This window comes from Syngnathus acus, chromosome 24 (genome assembly GCF_901709675.1).
Source record: "Syngnathus acus chromosome 24, fSynAcu1.2, whole genome shotgun sequence".
NCBI classification, from domain to species: Eukaryota; Metazoa; Chordata; class Actinopteri; order Syngnathiformes; family Syngnathidae; genus Syngnathus; species Syngnathus acus.
Genome location: NC_051108.1, coordinates 1,684,174 through 1,703,277, shown reverse-complemented (window position 1 = coordinate 1,703,277; position 19,104 = coordinate 1,684,174). Strand labels below are relative to the sequence as shown.

General features: G+C 49.6%; 4 protein-coding genes across 5 annotated transcripts; 2 read left to right on the top strand and 2 right to left on the bottom strand.

Annotated features, from left to right (window-relative positions):
• Nucleotides 1–68: 68 nt before the first annotated feature.
• vipas39 (VPS33B interacting protein, apical-basolateral polarity regulator, spe-39 homolog) lies at nucleotides 69–3,551 on the bottom strand. Of its 2 annotated transcripts, XR_005096600.1 has the most exons (19): nucleotides 3,291–3,551; nucleotides 3,019–3,121; nucleotides 2,806–2,949; nucleotides 2,711–2,746; nucleotides 2,562–2,626; nucleotides 2,431–2,487; nucleotides 2,278–2,370; nucleotides 2,173–2,206; nucleotides 1,974–2,076; nucleotides 1,839–1,866; nucleotides 1,684–1,757; nucleotides 1,541–1,616; nucleotides 1,332–1,466; nucleotides 1,216–1,257; nucleotides 966–1,142; nucleotides 792–881; nucleotides 615–719; nucleotides 453–547; nucleotides 69–417 (listed from the first exon to the last, which is right to left on the bottom strand). XR_005096600.1 is itself a non-coding variant. In XM_037244334.1 (18 exons), the coding sequence occupies exons 1-18, from the start codon at nucleotides 3,369–3,371 to the stop codon at nucleotides 527–529; spliced, it is 1,464 nt and encodes a 487-aa protein (XP_037100229.1). In that variant the 5' UTR covers nucleotides 3,372–3,551; the 3' UTR covers nucleotides 69–526. The 2 variants fall into 2 exon arrangements, 1 of the variants encoding a protein (XP_037100229.1); XM_037244334.1 differs by having other exon boundaries at nucleotides 69–547.
• A 137-nt stretch (nucleotides 3,552–3,688) lies between these two features.
• LOC119117807 (transcription factor IIIB 90 kDa subunit-like) lies at nucleotides 3,689–12,885 on the bottom strand. Its single transcript, XM_037244333.1, has 19 exons — nucleotides 12,650–12,885; nucleotides 12,061–12,248; nucleotides 7,119–7,199; nucleotides 6,871–7,044; nucleotides 6,756–6,787; nucleotides 6,604–6,676; nucleotides 6,342–6,491; nucleotides 6,148–6,241; nucleotides 5,952–6,078; nucleotides 5,845–5,884; nucleotides 5,672–5,767; nucleotides 5,305–5,604; nucleotides 5,167–5,234; nucleotides 5,014–5,095; nucleotides 4,896–4,945; nucleotides 4,546–4,832; nucleotides 4,420–4,468; nucleotides 4,097–4,292; nucleotides 3,689–4,018 (listed from the first exon to the last, which is right to left on the bottom strand). The coding sequence occupies exons 2-19, from the start codon at nucleotides 12,242–12,244 to the stop codon at nucleotides 3,981–3,983; spliced, it is 2,121 nt and encodes a 706-aa protein (XP_037100228.1). The 5' UTR covers nucleotides 12,245–12,248; nucleotides 12,650–12,885; the 3' UTR covers nucleotides 3,689–3,980.
• Nucleotides 7,623–11,980, top strand: LOC119117805. Its single transcript, XM_037244330.1, has 16 exons — nucleotides 7,623–7,718; nucleotides 7,794–8,127; nucleotides 8,186–8,263; nucleotides 8,333–8,503; nucleotides 8,581–8,677; nucleotides 8,749–8,972; nucleotides 9,042–9,207; nucleotides 9,281–9,486; nucleotides 9,545–9,662; nucleotides 9,728–9,936; nucleotides 10,005–10,122; nucleotides 10,192–10,361; nucleotides 10,432–10,526; nucleotides 10,640–10,755; nucleotides 10,817–11,512; nucleotides 11,590–11,980. The coding sequence occupies exons 2-16, from the start codon at nucleotides 8,020–8,022 to the stop codon at nucleotides 11,907–11,909; spliced, it is 2,892 nt and encodes a 963-aa protein (XP_037100225.1). The 5' UTR covers nucleotides 7,623–7,718; nucleotides 7,794–8,019; the 3' UTR covers nucleotides 11,910–11,980.
• Nucleotides 12,886–13,412: 527 nt separating the features above from the next.
• sel1l (SEL1L adaptor subunit of ERAD E3 ubiquitin ligase) lies at nucleotides 13,413–19,084 on the top strand. Its single transcript, XM_037244331.1, has 21 exons — nucleotides 13,413–13,919; nucleotides 14,040–14,077; nucleotides 14,274–14,466; nucleotides 14,918–15,085; nucleotides 15,158–15,263; nucleotides 15,340–15,502; nucleotides 15,615–15,668; nucleotides 15,884–15,943; nucleotides 16,022–16,103; nucleotides 16,175–16,329; nucleotides 16,419–16,475; nucleotides 16,562–16,630; nucleotides 16,738–16,815; nucleotides 16,893–16,955; nucleotides 17,035–17,122; nucleotides 17,208–17,356; nucleotides 17,428–17,593; nucleotides 17,672–17,746; nucleotides 17,815–17,987; nucleotides 18,054–18,182; nucleotides 18,285–19,084. Exons 1-21 carry the CDS (start codon nucleotides 13,856–13,858, stop codon nucleotides 18,534–18,536), a joined length of 2,382 nt encoding a protein of 793 aa, XP_037100226.1. The 5' UTR covers nucleotides 13,413–13,855; the 3' UTR covers nucleotides 18,537–19,084.
• Nucleotides 19,085–19,104: the final 20 nt, after the last annotated feature.

Genomic DNA, 19,104 nt, shown 5'->3' with positions numbered 1-19,104 from the left:
GTATTAAAAAAATATATAAATTGTTTTCACATACTATATACTTTTCAAAATAACTTAACGAACTTAACACACAACAGCACACAATTTATTTCCTCCTATTACATAATATGACTGGTGGAACGGAACACAGTAAAATACTGTAATGTCACATAAAGCCACAAGGCGGCAGCAAACCTTTCGTAGTGGCTATTTCCATCTCAGCACTGACAATGTACGCAAGTACATGGTGTACTGTATCCACATACTGTATACTTTATTTGGCGTGCGTTTTGGTGCAACGAATGTTTTTGAAAACGGTAAAGCAGACACCGTGTGGAAAGATCACATGATTTGTACAAACAGGGAGCATCAGAACAACAGCACCGCTTTGCCCAAGGTAAGTAGACAAAACTTTTGCATAAACCTAAAAGGGAATGAATCAAACCTTTCGATGCACTCGTGTTCATTTTCGACTTTCTGTCTACAGGAGCGAATCTTCAAAATGTGAAAATGATGACGGCTTGACTTGCAGAGAGAAAGTTGCCGCTCAATTCTTCCACCGGATTTGCTGAAAGCAGCAAAAAAGTATTGGAAGAGGTGACCCAAGACAAAGATCAACTCCTCGACTTCCTCACCGAATTATTGAGCAGCTGGTCGATCTTGTACTGTTCCGCCGAGCCCGCCTCCACCTTCTCCCGGTATCCAAGCAACATGCGTCGGTCTTTTAAGTCTCGGTACGTCTGATTGGAGGGGGGAAGCGGTCACGTGACGTGGCCAGGGGTCAAAGGAACACACAGCTGACGTGCTCTCACGTTGATGATGAGGTCGTGACATTTGTGTTTGACTGCCAGCGCCATCCTGACGTCGGTGTCGTCCACCAGGCCCACGTACTCCTGCAGCACCTGCCGCTCACGCATCATCAAGGGTGAGCGAGAGGCTCCGGCGTTTGGCCGCAGCAGGTCCACCGGAACCGAACGGGAACTCACCTGCACGGGGGCGGAGTTTCTGTGCAGGATGTCGACCACCTTTTGGTAGGCGAGCAGCGATTTCTTCCGGGTGAAGCCCAGCCAGCTGCGACTGGCGAAGAGCGCGTCCACGTCGCTCCACGCCTTCTGCTTGGCCCGAGCGCTCAACGCCGTGACGAAGAACTGCTTCTCCGATACCTGCAGGGATGGCGATGACGGTCAGTCAAAGCCCTCCGCACCTGTCCTGACCATCCGAGTGGACGCCGCTCACCTTGAAGCTTTGGCGGATGTTGAGCGGGCTGCTGGAGCTCCCCTGCGCAATCAAAGGTACTTCAGCACTTTTCGCATCCAAATTTAGGTTCCAACAAAATCTTTTTGGTGGTCCACCTCGGGTTGGCCGTAGTGGTAGAAGCAGCAGTAGTACAAGGTGGTGATGAGTGGCATGTGGAGGATGGAGGCTCTCCGAGGAAATTTCTGGAAGATCTCCACCTTCCCTCCTTGCTCGGCCTGCTTATCCGCAGCCTGGCGAGCACACGCACGGTAATAAGCGCCGCCGCTATCATCACCATCAGCATGCTTGTGAATATAGCTCAAACCTCAATGAGCATCTGCCGCTCCAGCAGAGACACCTGGACCTGGACCTGGACTTGGTCTTCAGCAGAAAACTGCAAGCTACAAAACAAAGGCGTCAGGTCAACATTCCTCAGGATGAACCCACTTCTCTGCAGCCGTCAATCACCTGAGGCAGCTCTTGAGGAAGTCCCGCCTCTTCTTTTCATCCGAGATGCTCAGGTGATGTTTGTACTGGAGCAGCTGTTGCCATGGAGACACAAAGCGTACTCGCGCATCGTACTGTCTGCATTGCGGTAAGTTGTTAGCGTGTGATCAAGTTACCGCTTCATCCTCCGTGCGTCCGAGAGCTCTGGAGAAGGAAAAATCGTTTTTCTTTATTTGATTCATTGGCAAAGCAGGATTTGAATTTTGAGCTCCTATGTGGAGGAAGTGATGAAAGCGTGCGTGCGCGCACACCTGTAGACGTCCATGAGCAGGGCATCCTCTCCGCTCTCGCTTAAGTAGTTGACAAAATGTCTCAGCGCCGTCTGACGCGTCGCCAGCTCGCCAACCAAAACCTCTGACGCACAACAAAAAAATGCTGAGGTTGCAGTCATATGCAAGAAGGAATTCCAGCTAAGTTGCTTTTGTGTTTGTGTGTGAAAGGAGGACAGACCTTTGCTCAAACTTTTCTTCAGATAAATTAAAACCTGCAAAGAAAGGTTTTCTGTCACTCAAGCTGACGGCTGGGGCGAGGTCGGCGCGCGAGGGCAAGCGTTACCGCCGTGATGACGTTCCCGTCGTGAACGTCAACCGCCAAATCCAGCAGCCGCATTTTGTCCTGCAGGCACCGGAAACGCTCCAGCGACACTGCCTGAGGTGCACACACACATTAGCACGCCAACGCACACACAAGATTGGTGCAGGCACACACCTTCCCTTGCTGCATCCTGCTGATGGCCTCTTGAGGCGACCAGTCACCAAACAGATCCTGCCAACAAACGGCACGCTCGCGTTCAGCACCGCTGCGCCCGCTCCATCCCAACTGGTCGCACGTGGACTTACCTGCTTTTCGCGTTTGGGTCTTAAGATTTCCGGAGCCACGATTCTGCCCGATGAGTCGCCTGATGCTAAGAAAAACAAAAATCTGAATCTGTAAATATGTTGTTGGGTTTGATTATCAATTAACGTAATCACGTGTGTGTGTTTCTCACCATCAGGGAACATTGCAACGTTTGTTCCTCTTCTTCCTGCCAACAAGATGGACAAAGAGTCACCGCTGCTCCTTTAAGATGTTGATCCATCTTACCTTTAAAGAGCGAGCTGAGCGAGTAGCCCGAGTTGACCTTGGTCAGGCTAGGAGCGTCCGCGTGGATCCGGGCGGGGAAGGCCGCCTCGCCGTCCGTGGCGCCAACGGATGCCGCCGCCGTCTCTCGGACAGACCACGAGATGCCTGAGGAGAGCACAAGTCAGGGCGATCGCCCGAAAGCGGGTAACCGTGGGAGCGGCGCGGCATTCTCACTTCCCACGGGCTCGCCGCTCCAGTTGACCTTCTCCATGAGTTCTGGCTCATCTTGGTCCAGCAGCTGCGGGAGGCTCTTCACCGCCTCTTTGGATTCTTTCAACTGGACAACGAGACAAATGTGGACAAGGTGTCTGACCTGTGGACCTTTTTGCTGGGAGACATCGCTGACATTTGTTTTGACGGTGGGATGCGATTGGATTTGTATTATGGTAAAAAAAAAAAAAAAAGCAATCATTGGCAACTGGAGTGACGTTGCACAGGAGTCTCACCTCGTCGTCTTCATCATCGAAGGTGAACGCTTTAAACTTGGACGTGTTCCAATAGTCTTCCTCATCTGCTCGACTCTTCATCGTTTCCGCAATAAAGGAGAACGAAGCAACAAGCTAACTGATTAGCGGGCTAGCTGCGTCGGGTCTGCTTTCATGACACGTCCGCACAAATCCCGATCAGGACAACGCAGCAGATGCTGAATGTTGCGTTCTGTGGACCACCTCCGATCCGGGATGGTTTGTTTACTGGAGCAAAAGACCCCAAACAAGTGAGAAGCTGCACTTCCGGTGTAAAGAGGTCACGCCCTCAAGCGGGGGTTGCTGGGTAATGTAGTCCTACAGGGTCACGCAACCAAACACCGCACTCACGACTACTCATGTAATTTAAAAAAAAACAATATTAAAAATCATTTTATTACAATATTACAGAGTAGACTCGTTTCTCAAGGCGCCTGTGCAATGAATATATTTTTTTAAAAAACAGAAGAAACTAATATGGAATTTGTTTTCCTTTGTTTTGATTGACCTGGTTGGATGAACGCCATATTAACAAAAGGGGACGTGGACACATGATAAGAAGTCAACAAGCATGTTCTGGTCCTGGACGGGGTTTTCATTCTGCGTCTTGCAGTCCAAATTCATGATATTTCCTATTTACATCATTTAAAAGCTATAGAAAAAGTTTAAAAGCTAGATGTCCTCCTCTTCCTCTGCCAAACAGCCGAAATCTAAAGCACACAAAAAATACAAAATCATCAATCAATGAGTCGCCAAAGTGGAATTTAACAATTCAATCGGTTGCTGACGTTTAGCAAGCTGCAGAGCGCTGACACACTCGTCCTCCTCCTCCTCTTCATCCTTTTCCTCCTCCTCCTCTTCATCTTCAACCTTCTCCTGGTTCTCCCTCTCCTCCATGCTGAGGCCGCTGGACTGCACATCAGATTCAGGTTCAGGTCCAGGCTGCCGTTCTGCCGTCGTGGTGTCCGTCGTCATGGAAACAACCTGCAAGGTCACGTTCAGGTAAATTCAAATGGTTTTTTTTTGCCCATGTTTGACACATTTATTCACATCGATGTGAAATGTCCTCAATACTGACGTGATGTAAGTCGAGAGCAGCTGAGGAACTCACCTTGGACGGACCTTTCTTTTTTGGTGGTCCTGAGATGAGCGGGCCCAGCCTGCACCAAATTAGAAGCACGCTGTTGTGATTGACTGCTCAACGGGACAATTATTCTTATTCATTTTTAATTGTCACCTCTTGCCCATGAAGCTGGAGCGGCTTGCCATGTCCAAGATGATGTCGTTGTGCGGCTTCTTGCGACGGCGTCTTTTTCTCGCAGGTGTGATGGGGACTTCGGGGGCGGCCTTTTCAGGAGCGCCGCTGCCTTCGCTGGCCGTCTGGCCACCGTTGAGGTCTTTGAGGACGTCGTAGTTGATCTTGGCGGAGATCTTCTTCTTCACCAACATCTTCTGGATGGCTTCGCCCGCTGTGGCCGCCTGGATGCCGTTGTCCTTCTTCTTCTTCTTCTTGGACGTCTTGGGCTGCAGAGAGACGGGCCGTCAGGACCCCGGCGCTTCCCGTAACGGCCGGCGGAGAAGACAAACCTCCTTGTACGTTCCCAGTTCCTTCTCTTTTTGAATTCGTTCTTCTTTCTCTGAAATCCAGCCACCAGTCAATCACAAGTTGTTTGTTGTTGACTGTGTGTGTGTGTATGTGAAGAACCTTTCTGCTCTTGCAGGTATTCTTGGTTCTGCTGGATCCACAGCTGCGTCTTCACTTGGACCTCTTTGTCACTCAGGATGTACTGAAGGAAGGACACACGCCAGCTGTGGTCACAATCCTCCTTCGCCGGATTTGATCGATTGCGCAACTCACCTTATCGATCTCCAGCTCATCGATACCGTCCAGATCCAGGTCGCCGCCCTCCGAATTCTCGTCGTCCTCTGAGAAAAACAAGGTGTGCATAACGCTCCGCCGTCTCCGACGACGACACGGAGCGGTCGGTCGCCTCACCCGACATGTCGCGCTCCACGTGGTCCTTGCTGAAGATCTGGAAGCTTTGCTGGAGGTCCAAAGCGGCAGAACTTTGCAGAAGCATGGCGACAGAGGGCGGCTGGCGTGAAGCTCGCTCCGCCTCGGACTCCTCCGGCGCCGTGTGCGGCTCTTCGACGTCACGGTCCTCCAGGCTCCACCCTTCCTCCTCTTGCATCACTTCGCACAGGAAGTTCTGTGTGAGGTGACGGGTGGCGCTTTGGAGGGCACAATCTTCAGGGTTGGGCGTCAAGTCTGCCGGGATTTCCTTGTCCTGTGGGTCTAGCGAGAAAATGTACTCATACTCGGGTTCTTCGAAAGGCTTCCTCTCATTTGGGCGCTCGCTCACCCATTTTGTGTACGTAGGCGGCGTAGATTCCTCGGAGTTTGGGTCGGCTCTTCTCCAGCTCGCTCTCAATCTGGTCTTGGTAGCAGCTGATCTCTCCTGAGAGAAGGAGGCGGGAAGGTCAGCAGGACTCGGAATTCACAGTGAATTTTGGTGCGGCGGCACTCGGGTCTGACCTTCAACCTTGTCCAACTTCTTGGCCAGCTCTCGCTCCAGCTGCGGAAGGAAGGCGGCAGGCATGAAGCAGGTGACGGACGGGCGGACAACCACCACCACGACGTACCTGCTGCATCTTGCTCTTGTGCTGAGCGGCGGTGAAAGACGGCGGGTCGCATTCCTGCTCCAGATCCACCTTCATGAACTCGTCGATGGTCAGGTGACTGGTGGGCGTGTCCTCAAACTCCATCAGCCTGCAAGACGAGGGGAGCCGTGTCCAAAAGGGCCGACCGGACGTGCGTCGGCCGAGCTGGACGCCTCACCTCTTCCTCAGGGTGGCCTGACACACTTTGACCACCCCGATGACATCCTTCACCGTACGCCGGAACTTGTGCATGCGGGCCGCCACCAGCAGGGCTGAAGACGAAGGCCAGCCAAAAAATGTGTGCAATTAATAGCGACGCTCATTTCATTATGGCATTTCGCGTGATACGTTAGCATTAAGCTATTGTTGTACCGGCGCCACACAGTCCAGAGGGTCGGCGGCCCGTGTGCATCCAGTCCCGCTTCATCCTCTGAACTAGCCGAAGAGCCGTCATGGAGACGTCGTGAGTCTTCAACCCGAATTCCAACATGTGAGCGAAGCGAGGGATCAGCAGACACGGATCTGAACCAATCATCAAACGGAACAAAAAAAACACATGATGGAGCGCTAACGTTGGAGAACCAATGTGCTAAAAAAAAAAAAACAAGAAGGCTGAAGCTCAAGAGCTTCTCACCAATGGCGGGAGCGTTGATGCAGAGTTCCCGAGCCAACAACAAGAACGTTTTCCCCAGGATGTAAACATTCACCTACACACACACACGTCATAAAGTCGTCAGCTTTGGAAATACTTTTGTGGTCTTCTTCTTGCCCTGACGTGGCTTTTACCTGCAGCAGGTCGCTCAGATCCAGCAACATATCTGACGAAGGGTTCAAGAAGCTACACAGGAGAACAAGGCAAGACACAAAGCGGGCGCCGCCGCCACACGGCATGATGGGATACGTGGTGTCCCCTCGGTGCGACACACCAGGTAGAGGCAAGCCGCGATGATGTGTTCGGTTTTGCGTCCGCGCGTCAGGTGTCTGCTGACCACCATCTTGAAGAAGTTGAAGGCCGTGTCCAGGCAGTGCTGGTTGAGCTGCAGCTGGTTGCCAAGGTGATGGATCTGACGCCTCCCTGATACACACACAAAAAAGGTCAAGATGAAAAATAAAAGACAAGTGAAAATGGAAGAAAAAAAAAAAGCTCACCGCTTAGAAGCGTCTGCGCTCGGGATTCTTTGCCGACGTTGGTGTGGAAACCGGAACCGAGCAGAGGAGTTTTTGCTGGACCTGAAGAGGACACGCCCACAAAACCGCAATCAGCGCCAGGTGCAGTTAGTTTGCCGGGTCAACCTACTCTTTATTAACCCAACATGGCCGCACAGGTAGAACTTTAGCTCAATGCGAGTTGAGTTCATTGCAAGATGAGGACGGCCGCTGTCTTCTTTGGGTGAGTTGTGATCATTTGGGATTTCTCAATTGCTTGCAAGCGAGACAACGGACTGCTTTTTATTTCCAGGATCGCTTTTCTCACTTTTCTCTGCTTGGCTAACGCAACAGTTGAAGGTAAATCCGATTTACTAAATCGCTTCAAATGTTTGGATTGTGTCTTCCATGAAAGCAGGACTTTGTTTTTAATTTAAAAAAATAATTATGATTTTTTTTTTTTCCTGATTTATGACTTTATTCTTTTTTTTTTTTCAATTTATTTTTATTTTTTTCCCCCAAATCTAGTTGAGTGGGCCTGTCGGGATGGCTATCTATGGCTTCACGTGCTCTCCAAACAGACGGTCCAGTTTGAGGCCATAGGTCAGTCCACACATTGAGCACCATTGCACCGGTGCAAAGGTTGGCCCCGTGACCCCTTTCTCCACGCCGACATAGATCCCAATGGCGTGCATCCCATCAGCAGTTCGCTGGCCTCGCGCTGTGGCTACACCATTAGCACCTTCAAGGCGGGTGGCTTCACAACCTTCAGAGCTTCGTACTACTCCTGCTTTACTCTGATCCAGGTAGCGTGGCTTCACCCCATCCAGATCCTCGTACCAGGAGGTTGAATTTTTTTCTTTTTTTTAAGGATGACCAAGTGTTCACCTTCCAATTTAATGTGATGGTGAGCGACGGCGGTTCCGAGTGGATGAGCCAATCTATTTCAGCCGTGTGTTCTGGTCTGAGCTTAGTCCAGCGGGAGATCATGTGCGAGGAGGACTACATGGAGGTAAGAAGGTGGTCTAGTTGAGGCCTTGGCTGTGCAGCTCACACGTCTTTGTCGTCAGGTGAATGTCCAGCGGGAGGCTTCGTGCGACGCCCAGCCGGGACCAGTCGGACAAACTGAGCACGCGGCCATTTCCCAGGTCACTCTCGATGCCAAGATGGCTGCCTCGTGTTGACCCAAATGGCTAAATTTGACTTGTGTGCTGCAGGCTCTGAAAACAGCCAGCTGGGCTTCTCAGCTGATGTTCCTGGAAGCTGATGGCCATCTGACCTCGCTGTCAATTGCGGAAGCGGAGAGCCGAGGTTACACTTTGAGCCTGACCGCCAAGAGGGCGGTGCTTCGAGCTCCCTACAAAACCGCCAAGGCCCAGCTGATCCAAGTACTTGGGATTCTGGTTGCTCATTTGGATCCTTTGCAAGATCAACACACTGAAATGTTGACTATTTGAATCCTCAGGTGGATGGTGTCCCCGTCGTGTCGGTTGGCGTTTTTCTCTTCTATAAGATGCAGCTGATGGTGGTGATGATTGACATGTCCATGGCCTGCACCGTCAGTAAGTCTTCATCAAAAGGGGCAGGGTCTGCCAAGTATTGGGAACAAATAGCTGCATCGGTCGCATTTCAGTTTCAGCTTCTTTTGACGGCGTCCGGCTGGTGTGGGATGTCCCCAGAGTGCCCAGGCCTCTCCTCGACGAGGGAGCGGCGTTTAAAAGTCTGAAGCGGCGTCTGGAGGTGGACGGTGTGATGCTGGACGAGCTGAGCGCCGCTGCTAAGGGTTTCAGTCTGCTCCAACAAGAACAGCTGGTCCGAATCTCGGTACCCTTTGGCGCTGAGGGCGGCTACAAAAAGGTAAACTCGACAGTTTCAGACTAGCACCGGCCGTCATTTCAACACTTGGCTGTATTTTTTTTTTTCCAGAGTTTGGTGGTCAACAACATGTACAAGGAGACGTTTGTGATTTCTCTACTGTATGAACATCTGTTCCTGGCTGAGTATCAAGACGGTGGCAGCGTTGAAACAAAAGTCCGACTTGTCAGGGTCCTCGAAACCCCGCAGCTCTGTCGGCTACCTTTCAGCCTTAACCGTACGTCTTCCGCCACGTTGTCATTAGCCACAATCAAGCTAATGCTAACAACATCCGACTTGTCTTCCTGCAGAGACGGCCATCGACAAGGGCGTGTTCGGAATTTATCTGGGCAACATTCCCGGTGATGTCATTTTAGAAAAGGTCCAAGTGAATCACAAGCAGATGGCGATGGAGGCAACGGAAGGCGGACTGGTCGTCACCCCCGTCGTGCATCTCAACGGCAGCCGAGCTTACAAACTCCACCTTGCCTTTACCAATGCTGCCGTTCGGAGGATGGTAAGAATTCTAGATCATTCAAAAGTGGTGGGAAAACCCCAAACTTGCCTTCCAACAGTACATGGGGGAAGGTTTGGTCCAATACGCCATCGACGTCAACTTCACTTTGACCAAAATGCCCGAGAAGGAGTCCTACTATCATCACACCTTGATCATAGCCCAAGTCTTGAGCGCATGTAAGAGCGCAAACTTCCTTCTGCCATTCCTGAAAACCACGTGACTTACACCTGCCATCTGAAAGATCCACCAAAGATCACGGCTCAGTGTTTGGACCGAGGAATGGTCTTCAGCGTGGCCGTGTCTTCCGGAGCGGAGTCCCTCTGGGAGGTGGGCGTCGACCAGGAGCCGCTGACGCCACAACTGGCCGCTCAAAGAGGCTACAAACTCCTCAACGACAGTCAACAAATCGTTTTGGAAGTTCCCGTCTTTTCCATCGGCTACACTTATGACGTAAGTGGACCTGGTGGATCAAACTTGAGCCGTAAATGTCTCAATTTACTTTGTGTGCGCTGTTTCAGGACGTCAACCTGTCCAACTTTTATGGGACGTTCAAGCTTCTTCTTCGAGATGCTAAAACTCTGGAGGTTCAGACGTCCACATCCAAACACTGTCTCTTCAAAACTGAAGACATGATAGGTAAGCTATGCTAACTTTGACTTGTCCTCAAGTGGTATCCACTTTTTTGACATCTGCTTGTGCCGTTAGTATGTTCTGCGGATGGCATCATAACGGTGGTGACAACGCCCACGGCGACCTGGCCCGCAGTGCAGCCGGAAAGAACCACCCTACTGGACCCAACCTGCCGACCCAAAGAGACGGACGCCACTCGGGTCCTTTTCCAGTTCAAGCTGAACTCGTGTGGGACCAGGACCACGGTACGTTCAATTGGATGCTGGCTTTAGAAGCAGAGCGCCCCCCCCTGATGTCAACGCTTGCATCCATCAGGTTGGAGACTACATGCTTTACGAGAACGAGATCCTTCACGACAGACGGCTCATTGCAGATGGAGCCAATTCCATCTCCAGAGATTCTCAGTTCAAGTAAAGGCAGACTAAACTATTATGCTAATTATTTCCAAGATCTGTGACTATATATATATATATATATATATATATATATATATATATATATATATTTTAATTTCTTTTTAAAGGTTGACTGTGAGGTGCTTTTATCCGCTAAGTGGAATTAACAGACTGACGGTGGATCGGGTCTCCAGAGCTAAAACTACTGGATTTGGGTCAATCGACGTTTTCGGAAGCCTCACAGGTCCGTTTTGTCTATGTACATTTGCAATATAAAATTTAATGAATGACTATTTTCTCTGCAGATCCAAAGAATCTTCCTCCTGACTGTATACAGCAACTTTCTAGACATGCAATGATTAGCCAATCAGAAACGGCGCATGCCCGGGTGCCAGAAGTTGAGTCCGAGCCTGAACGCCAAAACGAGATGCAGCTCAAACTCCCGAGCCAGCAAACGGAAGCGCCACCCAATGAGGACGTTCCAACACCTCCTCCATCCACATCTCCAAACAAAGACCGGCAAGAAGAAGGATTTCCTTTAAAGTACGACTACTTGACACTGCGCCGCCTTCAGCCATCGCAAGGGTACGACTACTCCGTTCCAAGTTTCCGTCCGGAAAGCTCTGCTCCAAGACGGAATTGGGCTCCTGTAAGCCAAAGAGAGTTCATAAAGCCAAACGAGCCTCGGTGGAACTCTAAGAAGCAGCCCAGTGAGGGACATCGGCATTCGGGCCCATATCACTCGTTCCAGACCAACCGGTACCAGAGGCCTGGTAATGCTCCTCACATTCCAGTTCCTCAGAACTCTGCAGAATTTAGCCACATCCCTAACAAACAAATCCCTTTTAACAATGTTCAAAATATTCGAGTTAAACCTCAAAGCAGACTCCTTTTTCCAAATCACAACCAGCAAATATTTCACTCTGGTGAGACGGCAGCCAGCAGTGCAAACAGTCGTGGCAAAATGTCTTCCATTGTGAATAACGTTGTTGAAATACCAGGTATGGACTCAAACTATCATTAGCTCATCGCAGTTGAGATGAAATGAAAGTCCTAACATTTCCCCATTTCTCCTCAGGACCATCTCCAAGTATGAATGGACCCGGTTTCGGAGGATTCTTGGCACCAGTATCGAGCTGGTCTCGTGGGGTGTCGTCCCTTAGCGGCCCTGTGAAAGATGCTCCAGTGTTGAGTGTCCAAGAACTAAGCGCTCGTGACACTGACGAGAAGGTCATGGGCTCTACTGCTTCTCAAATGGCTTCGGGTTTGTCGAGGCGCTCCAATCAAAAGAACTGTCGCAGCATGTCTGACGAATACGGAGCCAGTGTTCACCATGGGATCATTCGAGGGATGGAAGGATTTGAACAAGCGGCGGTGGAAAAAGGCCAGATGGGGTGAGAATGCGTGATTAGAAGATGGCGGCCTCAAGTTGTTGTTTATAATTTCAATAAAAGTAAAGTTGTGCTTTATCCAAGTGTCTATCATTTGTCAATTTAAGTTGAGATGTTTAACTTGAAATGTTTAGAAGACTGGTGTGATGTTTGCTCACCATCAGTAGAGACAAATTGTCCCACGGCAGAGGACACGCCCCCACTCCCTTCCACAAACTGGACCTCGGAAACGATGATATTGTCCTCAAGAACCGAACCGCAGCCGGTGCACACGGCGCTGCCCCGAGCCTGGTCCACATCGATGTCCACACCCCCGCAGGTCCTGCAGAGCCTGGTGCTCATTGTGCTAAGGTCAGAGGTCATAGAGGTGGGAGGGAGCAGGTTACAATATAACATGATGGAAATGCAGCTGCCGATATAATTTCAAATTAGCAGTGGTCTCGTATTGGAAGGCCATGTTCATTAGTGACTACGTAAAGTGAGAAACCCAGTTACCCTTAATTGTTGGCGCGCGCTAGCAATGGATAAAATTATTTTAAGCATGCAATGAAATGATGCCGCTTTAGACTAACTCCTGCAGTGAGACTCGAACCAAGAACCTCACAACCACAACGGCAGTAGCTTACACACTGAGCTATCGAAGCTGTTTGGCCAAAGAAACGTTGCATAGATTAGGAGTCCGCATAGCTAGCTAGTTTTGGACTTAAATGAAAACGCTAAATATAAACAAAGGCATCGAAGACTCACAACAAACGTCGAAATGCAACAAGAGTGGAAATGGGCGCTCAGACACAACAGTGAGCCCTTCGAGTGTCCGACGTCATCCTTTTTCTTAGGAACGTACAAGTATTCAATTGAATCTCCTGCTTTTTCTTTTAAATTTCCTGTCTTTTGAATTTTCTGTGTTTACATTTTATTTACATGCAAAAGAGAAATGCGATCATTGTTTGGCTTTTTTTCCGCCTTCCCCATTCGCGATCGGATGACATCATTTCTCCCTGGGTGATGTTAACGACAGAAATGAGCCATTAAAACAGGAGCTTAAAGTCGTCACTTTGACGCCACGTTTTTTACTAAACATCTAATTTAATACACCAATTCAAAACAGTTGGTCGAAGACGCTTCTGTTTTTAATCGGGACTGTTTTGTGGGACACATCGCCCCTCTGACAAAAACTGAAATGGAACGCTCCAACAGGCGCAGACTTATGACGTCAAAGGCGTTGCGCTTGTGATGCGGTCGCTTATCATATTGTGCTAGAACACTTGACAAAAATAAAGCTAATTACATACGTTTCATTTGTGTGAACAATTATGTCAATTTTAATTAATATTAAATGATTATGAACTTTTCATCAGCGTGTTTTGAGTGGCGGACCGGCCCACCTGCTAGAATTGTGTATTTACAAGATTGGCTTATCATTCGCTGGCTACCTCTGATTGGCTACTACCCCAAGAAGTGCAGTGATTGGTTAAGATTGTGAGCACGAGAAGAGCTAGCCGTGCGACGATTGGTCAAATTGTGAGAACGAGGAAGTGCCAAGCTCTCGTAAAGCTTTAGAAGCCAGCTTCGTTCAAACGTCTAGTTTGGGATCTTTGCCTAGTCGTTATTGAACGTATACGTTTGAAATAATTACGACGCACGTACACAAGTATCTTTTCGACTGAGCAGTGTCGCACGTTGCTGCTTTACTAAGATTTCGTTTTACTTATTCATACAACGCTAACTATAGCCGGACGTCATTTCAGCCATAGTGAAGCAGTCCGTTTAGCATCATTAGCATCTGTGACAGCTACCGACTTTGATAACCACACACATCTTCCATTACGAATAGAACTCAATGCCGGTGGCTCGGTGAAAGGTGCGTGGTTCGGTTTGTTTTAATAACGCAATCGTTGCTGGATGTGCGGGGACAGAAGAGACTGTGACAGCAGCTCCAGCTAGCGGCTAGCCATGGGGAGAGCCGTGTTTATTTGCACTTTTCTCCTCGTCGTCTTCGCCTGCGGGCTCACAGCTGGTAAGTTTGCTTGCTTGGCTTTGATTCGCTGCTGTGCCCGCTTGGTGCCTTTGCTAGCGGTAGCAGCACTGTGGACTATCTATAAAATTGACATTGAGGTTGACTTGTTGCTCTTTACAGACGAGGAGCCACACGGGAATGACAGACCAGAACTTAAGGTGCGTCTAAACAGGAGAATAAATCCAAAATCTTCCTGACAATAAAGCTTTATACATCATTGTATGCAATACAAAAACAGCAATATGATCAGCATTGCAGGAAATATTGTGATCAAAGTAATCCCCCTAAAGTCCTAAATCTTAAGCCTTAATTATTTGGGGAATGAGAGTAATAACCTTCCTTTGCTCTCTGCAGCCTTACCACGATCCAGAAACGGAAGAGGACGACGTCCGCTTGAGCTCCAAAATTGTAGTGCCCGATTCTACCGACACCCCGCCTTCTGCCCATCATGTTTCAGAAGAAGAGAAGCAGTCAGGAGACGTTCTGGCAGGAGAAGAGAAGGAGGACCTGCCAGAACAACACGTACAAGTGGAGAAACCCAAACAAAGTAAGGCTTGGAAATTCACCCAAATATATTTTTATCATCTATTGAGGATGGATTTAGAACATATGGCCAGTTTATAAACGAGGATTAATTCACTGTACAAACAATCACCTCGGTGGAGACAGCTCAGGTTGCTACTAACTAACTGCTTGCAACTTTTTAAGCGTATGCAAACATGAGCAGTGTCAACTTTGCTGACGCGTGTCAAAAGCAGCTGCTTTTCGCAACCTTGACACTCCCTTGAGAAATGGCAAGCGTCGCACACCTGCTCGCACATAATTTATAACCCCGTCGAGCGAGTGAGACGTTTCCTTTGCTTGCATTCCACTTCCCCTATTCGACCTTTATGTCCATTCTAACAAAGACGTCAACATTTAAAATCTGTGACTACCTCTAGATTATCAATGGTTCCAGATGTGGTGTTTATTAATTTTTTTTTTAACTCTCCCGTCAGTTCCCGTGGTGAACGGCGGCACAGCTGACGGAGAGCCCTGCGTCTTCCCCTTCGTCTTCCAAAACAACGAGTTCTCGGACTGCACGGCCCAAGGCCGAGGGGACGGACGCCTGTGGTGCGCCACCACCTACAACTACGACCGCGACAAGAAGTGGGGCTTCTGTGAGAGTACGTTGCAACACGCATTTTAGTTTTGTGCATGATTTTGTGAGTTTGTAATAGCGCATTGGTTTCCCATAGCCGAGCAGCAGGCCCAGCTCAGACTGCAGGCAGAGGAGGCGGAGGACGAGTACCAGGACTTCCTGCGCATGCTCAACAACACCGCCAGGAAGATCCAGAGAAAAATGTGAGTTTTCTCCAGCGGCAACTTTTTGTAGTTCTTTTACCCTGTCCAACTCGAGTCGCCCGCCTCGCGTCTCCAGGCTGTACCAGAATCTGCTGACGGTGGCCGAGAGAGGCCACCAGCGGGCCATGGAGAAGGTGGCCTACGCCATGTTGTTCGGAGACTACATGAGTCAGAACGTCAGCCGTGCCAGTGACATGTTTGAGAAGCTCGCCGCCGAGGGCTCCCCGAAAGCACAGACGGTACTTTTTGAAACATTACAATCTGCTTCAATCAAATTTTTGTTTTGTTTTGGTTTTTTTGTTTTGAGGGGGGGGCATGTCTCAGTTGTTCTGCCTGTTTGTTGTCCCACAGGCTCTTGGATTTCTATACGCTGCTGGACTTGGCGTTAACTCCAGTCAAGCCAAGGTGTGTAGAGTGTGTGTGCGTTTCTGGATTTTAAAATATTGCTGCTGTAGTCGCACACCCATATTCTCTTTATTATTTTACAATATAAATATAATACTTGATCGCCCACACGATTCTGGTGCGTTATCCTAACAACAGCTGCATTCAAATATTATTTAAAAAAAAAAAATAATAATAATAAATAGTTAATTTCTTATTTCCTTCTGTCGTTGCAGGCGTTGGTGTACTACACCTTCGGTGCCCTGGGAGGAAACTTGATCGCCCACATGATTCTGGTGCGTTATGCTAACAGCTGCTGCATTCAAATATAAAAAAAAAAAAGACCTTCCTGTTGATACGATTGCCTCGATCAGGGTTACAGATATTGGGGCGGCGTGGGCGTTCCTCAAAGCTGCGAGTCTGCGCTGACGCACTACAAGCTGGTGGCCAATCAAGGTGAGAACGCGCCGCCACCGTTGTCGCCTCCAAGCGGACGCTGATGATGGCTTTCTCCGCCGATGGCTCAGTGGCCAACGACGTGTCGCTGACGGGCGGCTCGGCCGTGCAGAAGATCCGGCTGCTGGACGAGCTGGAGAACCCGGGCTCCAGCAGCGGCATGCTGGAGGAGGACCTCATCCAATACTACCAGTTCCTTGCCGAGAAAGGCGACGTGCAAGCGCAGGTAAAACAAAACAAACCCAAACTCGGCTTGACACCCAAATTCTGGGCTATAACTCTGTTTTAGAACCTCACCCTTGTTACCCTGTTTAGGTGGGACTGGGTCAACTTCACTTGCACGGAGGACGTGGCGTGGAACAGAACCACCAGGTATCACATCCCCTTTTGGAGGCTATTTTTCAAATCCTTCATTATATTCCACTGCTAAGAGTGCTATGACGCTTCCTGTCCAACAGAGGGCATACGAATACTTCAACCAGGCTGCCAATGCAGGAAACACACACGCCATGGCTTTTCTAGGCAAGGTGTGTATTACTGCCACCTAGTGGAATGGCTTGGAACTACTTATTGACTGCTGTGCTCTGACTTTTTTCTTTTTTGTATTGACATTGTGTTTTTTTGTGTCGCTCAGATGTACAGTGAAGGCAGCGACTTCCTGCCTCAGAACAACGATACGGCCCTGCAGTACTTCAAAAAGGCTTCAGACCTGGTCAGCTCACCTTTGAAGGCTTTATTCAATTCACATTGTTAGCAGTTACAAAACTGTCAACTTTTAATAACGCCCAGGGAAACCCCGTGGGTCAGAGTGGCCTCGGCATGGCGTACTTGTACGGAAGAGGCGTCTCAGTGGTACACCACTTACTACATTTCTCCATCAATACTGCACAATCCTCTAAGATCCCCGACGTGAGCTGTACGTCCTTTTCAGAACTATGAGCTGGCGCTGAAGTACTTCCAGAAGGCAGCTGAACAGGGCTGGGTGGATGGCCAGCTGCAGCTGGGCACCATGTACTACAGTGAGTCACGCCCCCTCCGCTCTTATTTTCCTTTAGGCATCCCTCAAGGATCTGTCTCAAGTGCTTTTGTGTCTGTGCGCCGCAGATGGCATGGGCGTAAAGCGTGACTACAAACAGGCACTGAAGTTTTTCAACCTGGCCTCGCAGGCTGGACACATCCTGGCCTTCTACAACCTGGCGCAGATGCACGCCACCGGCACCGGCGTCATGCGCTCGTGTCACACGGCCGTGGAGGTCAGATTGACACAGCCGACTCATCCTGCTAGCTAGCAAACAAAATAGTGTGCGTGTTCTGTTTTGTGCAGCTGTTCAAGAACATGTGCGAGCGCGGCCGCTGGTCCGAGCGTCTGCTGACGGCGTACGCCAGCTTCAAGGAGGGCGACAGCGACGCGGCGCTGGTGCAGTACCTGCTGCTGTCCGAGCAGGGCTACGAGGTGGCCCAGAGCAACGTGGCCTTCATTCTGGACCAGAGTAAAACTACATTGTAGCTTTTCTGTGCCCACCCACACTTTCATTAAACATTTGAAATTTGCCTCCTCGCCCCACTAGAAGGCGCCAAGATCTTCAACGACAACGAGACGTACCCTCGGGCTTTGCTCCACTGGACCAGAGCTGCCGCTCAAGGTGGGATCACACATCCTGTCTTAGATATCCCACCGGGCATTTTCATCACACGAAGGCTCTCTCGCCAGGCTACACGGTGGCCAGGATCAAATTAGGCGACTATCACTTCTACGGCTTCGGAACCGACGTGGACTACGAGACGGCCATCATCCACTACCGGCTGGCTTCGGAGCAGCAGAACAGCGCTCAGGCCATGTTCAACCTGGGCTACATGCACGAGAAGGGACTGGGGATCAAACAGGTACGTGGCCGTCGCAAGACACTCGTCAAGAAAAGTTGATGGATGACATCGCCGGCCCTCGCACAGGACATCCACCTGGCCAAGCGCTTCTACGACATGGCGGCGGAAGCCAGTCCTGATGCACAGGTGCCCGTCTTCCTGGCTCTATGCAAGCTGGGCCTGGTCTACACTCTACAGTACATGCGGGACCTCAATGTGAGTACTTCCTGATCATTGTTTTGACAGTGAACAAATTGTGCAGCATGTAAAAAAAAAAGAAAAAATCAAATTCCAATGTGATCTTGCCTTTGTCGTCAGCTGAGGGAGCTGGTCTCTGATGTGGACTTGGACCAGCTCTTGGGTCCCGAGTGGGACCTCTACCTCATGACGATCCTTGCCTTGCTCCTCGGCACCGTCATCGCCTACCGCCAGCGCCAACGGCAGCAGCATATCATGATGCCCCCTCGGCCCCCTGCACCGCCGCCGCCGCCGACCCCTCCGCCGCCGCCCGCCCCCGAAACCCCGCAGGAGCAAGCGCCAGCCCAAGATGAGGAAGAGGAGCTGCAATGAGAAATACAGGAAATGGACAAACGCTCTCTGGAGTAGCTCGCACTTGCCGACTGGACACAGCCGCACTAGGGCTCACTCCCAAAGACTCAAAATGGCTGCCGGTGTGTGCAGTTTCTTCCCGGGAAGACACGGGTGTGGGACTCACGGGACTTGGGAGTGAAACATAGGCTGGAGTCCAAACGATCAACAAAAATAACACTCATCTGTTTTCAAAGTCGTCTGGAAGAAAGGTTTTTTTGCATGCTTCATTTAATTTCAGACTTTTTTTTTTTTTCTTCACAATAGACATTAGTTCCAGAGTGTAGTTCTAAGCAAACCTTAATTTATACAGAAGCTGAAGTGGAATTTTCCAGACTTTTGTTTTTTTTTCCTCCGTCATTATTTAATTTTAATCTCGCTCATTGTTTGTTTTCTTTGAGGAATCACCTTTTAATACAACAACAGCCTTGAAGAAACTTAGTTTTCAACCAAAAATGACCACTTTTCTTTTTCTTTCCACATTAAACACAGGAATTGAGACATTAAAAAAGAAATCGAATGAAACACTGGTCATTTTTAAATGTCTTTA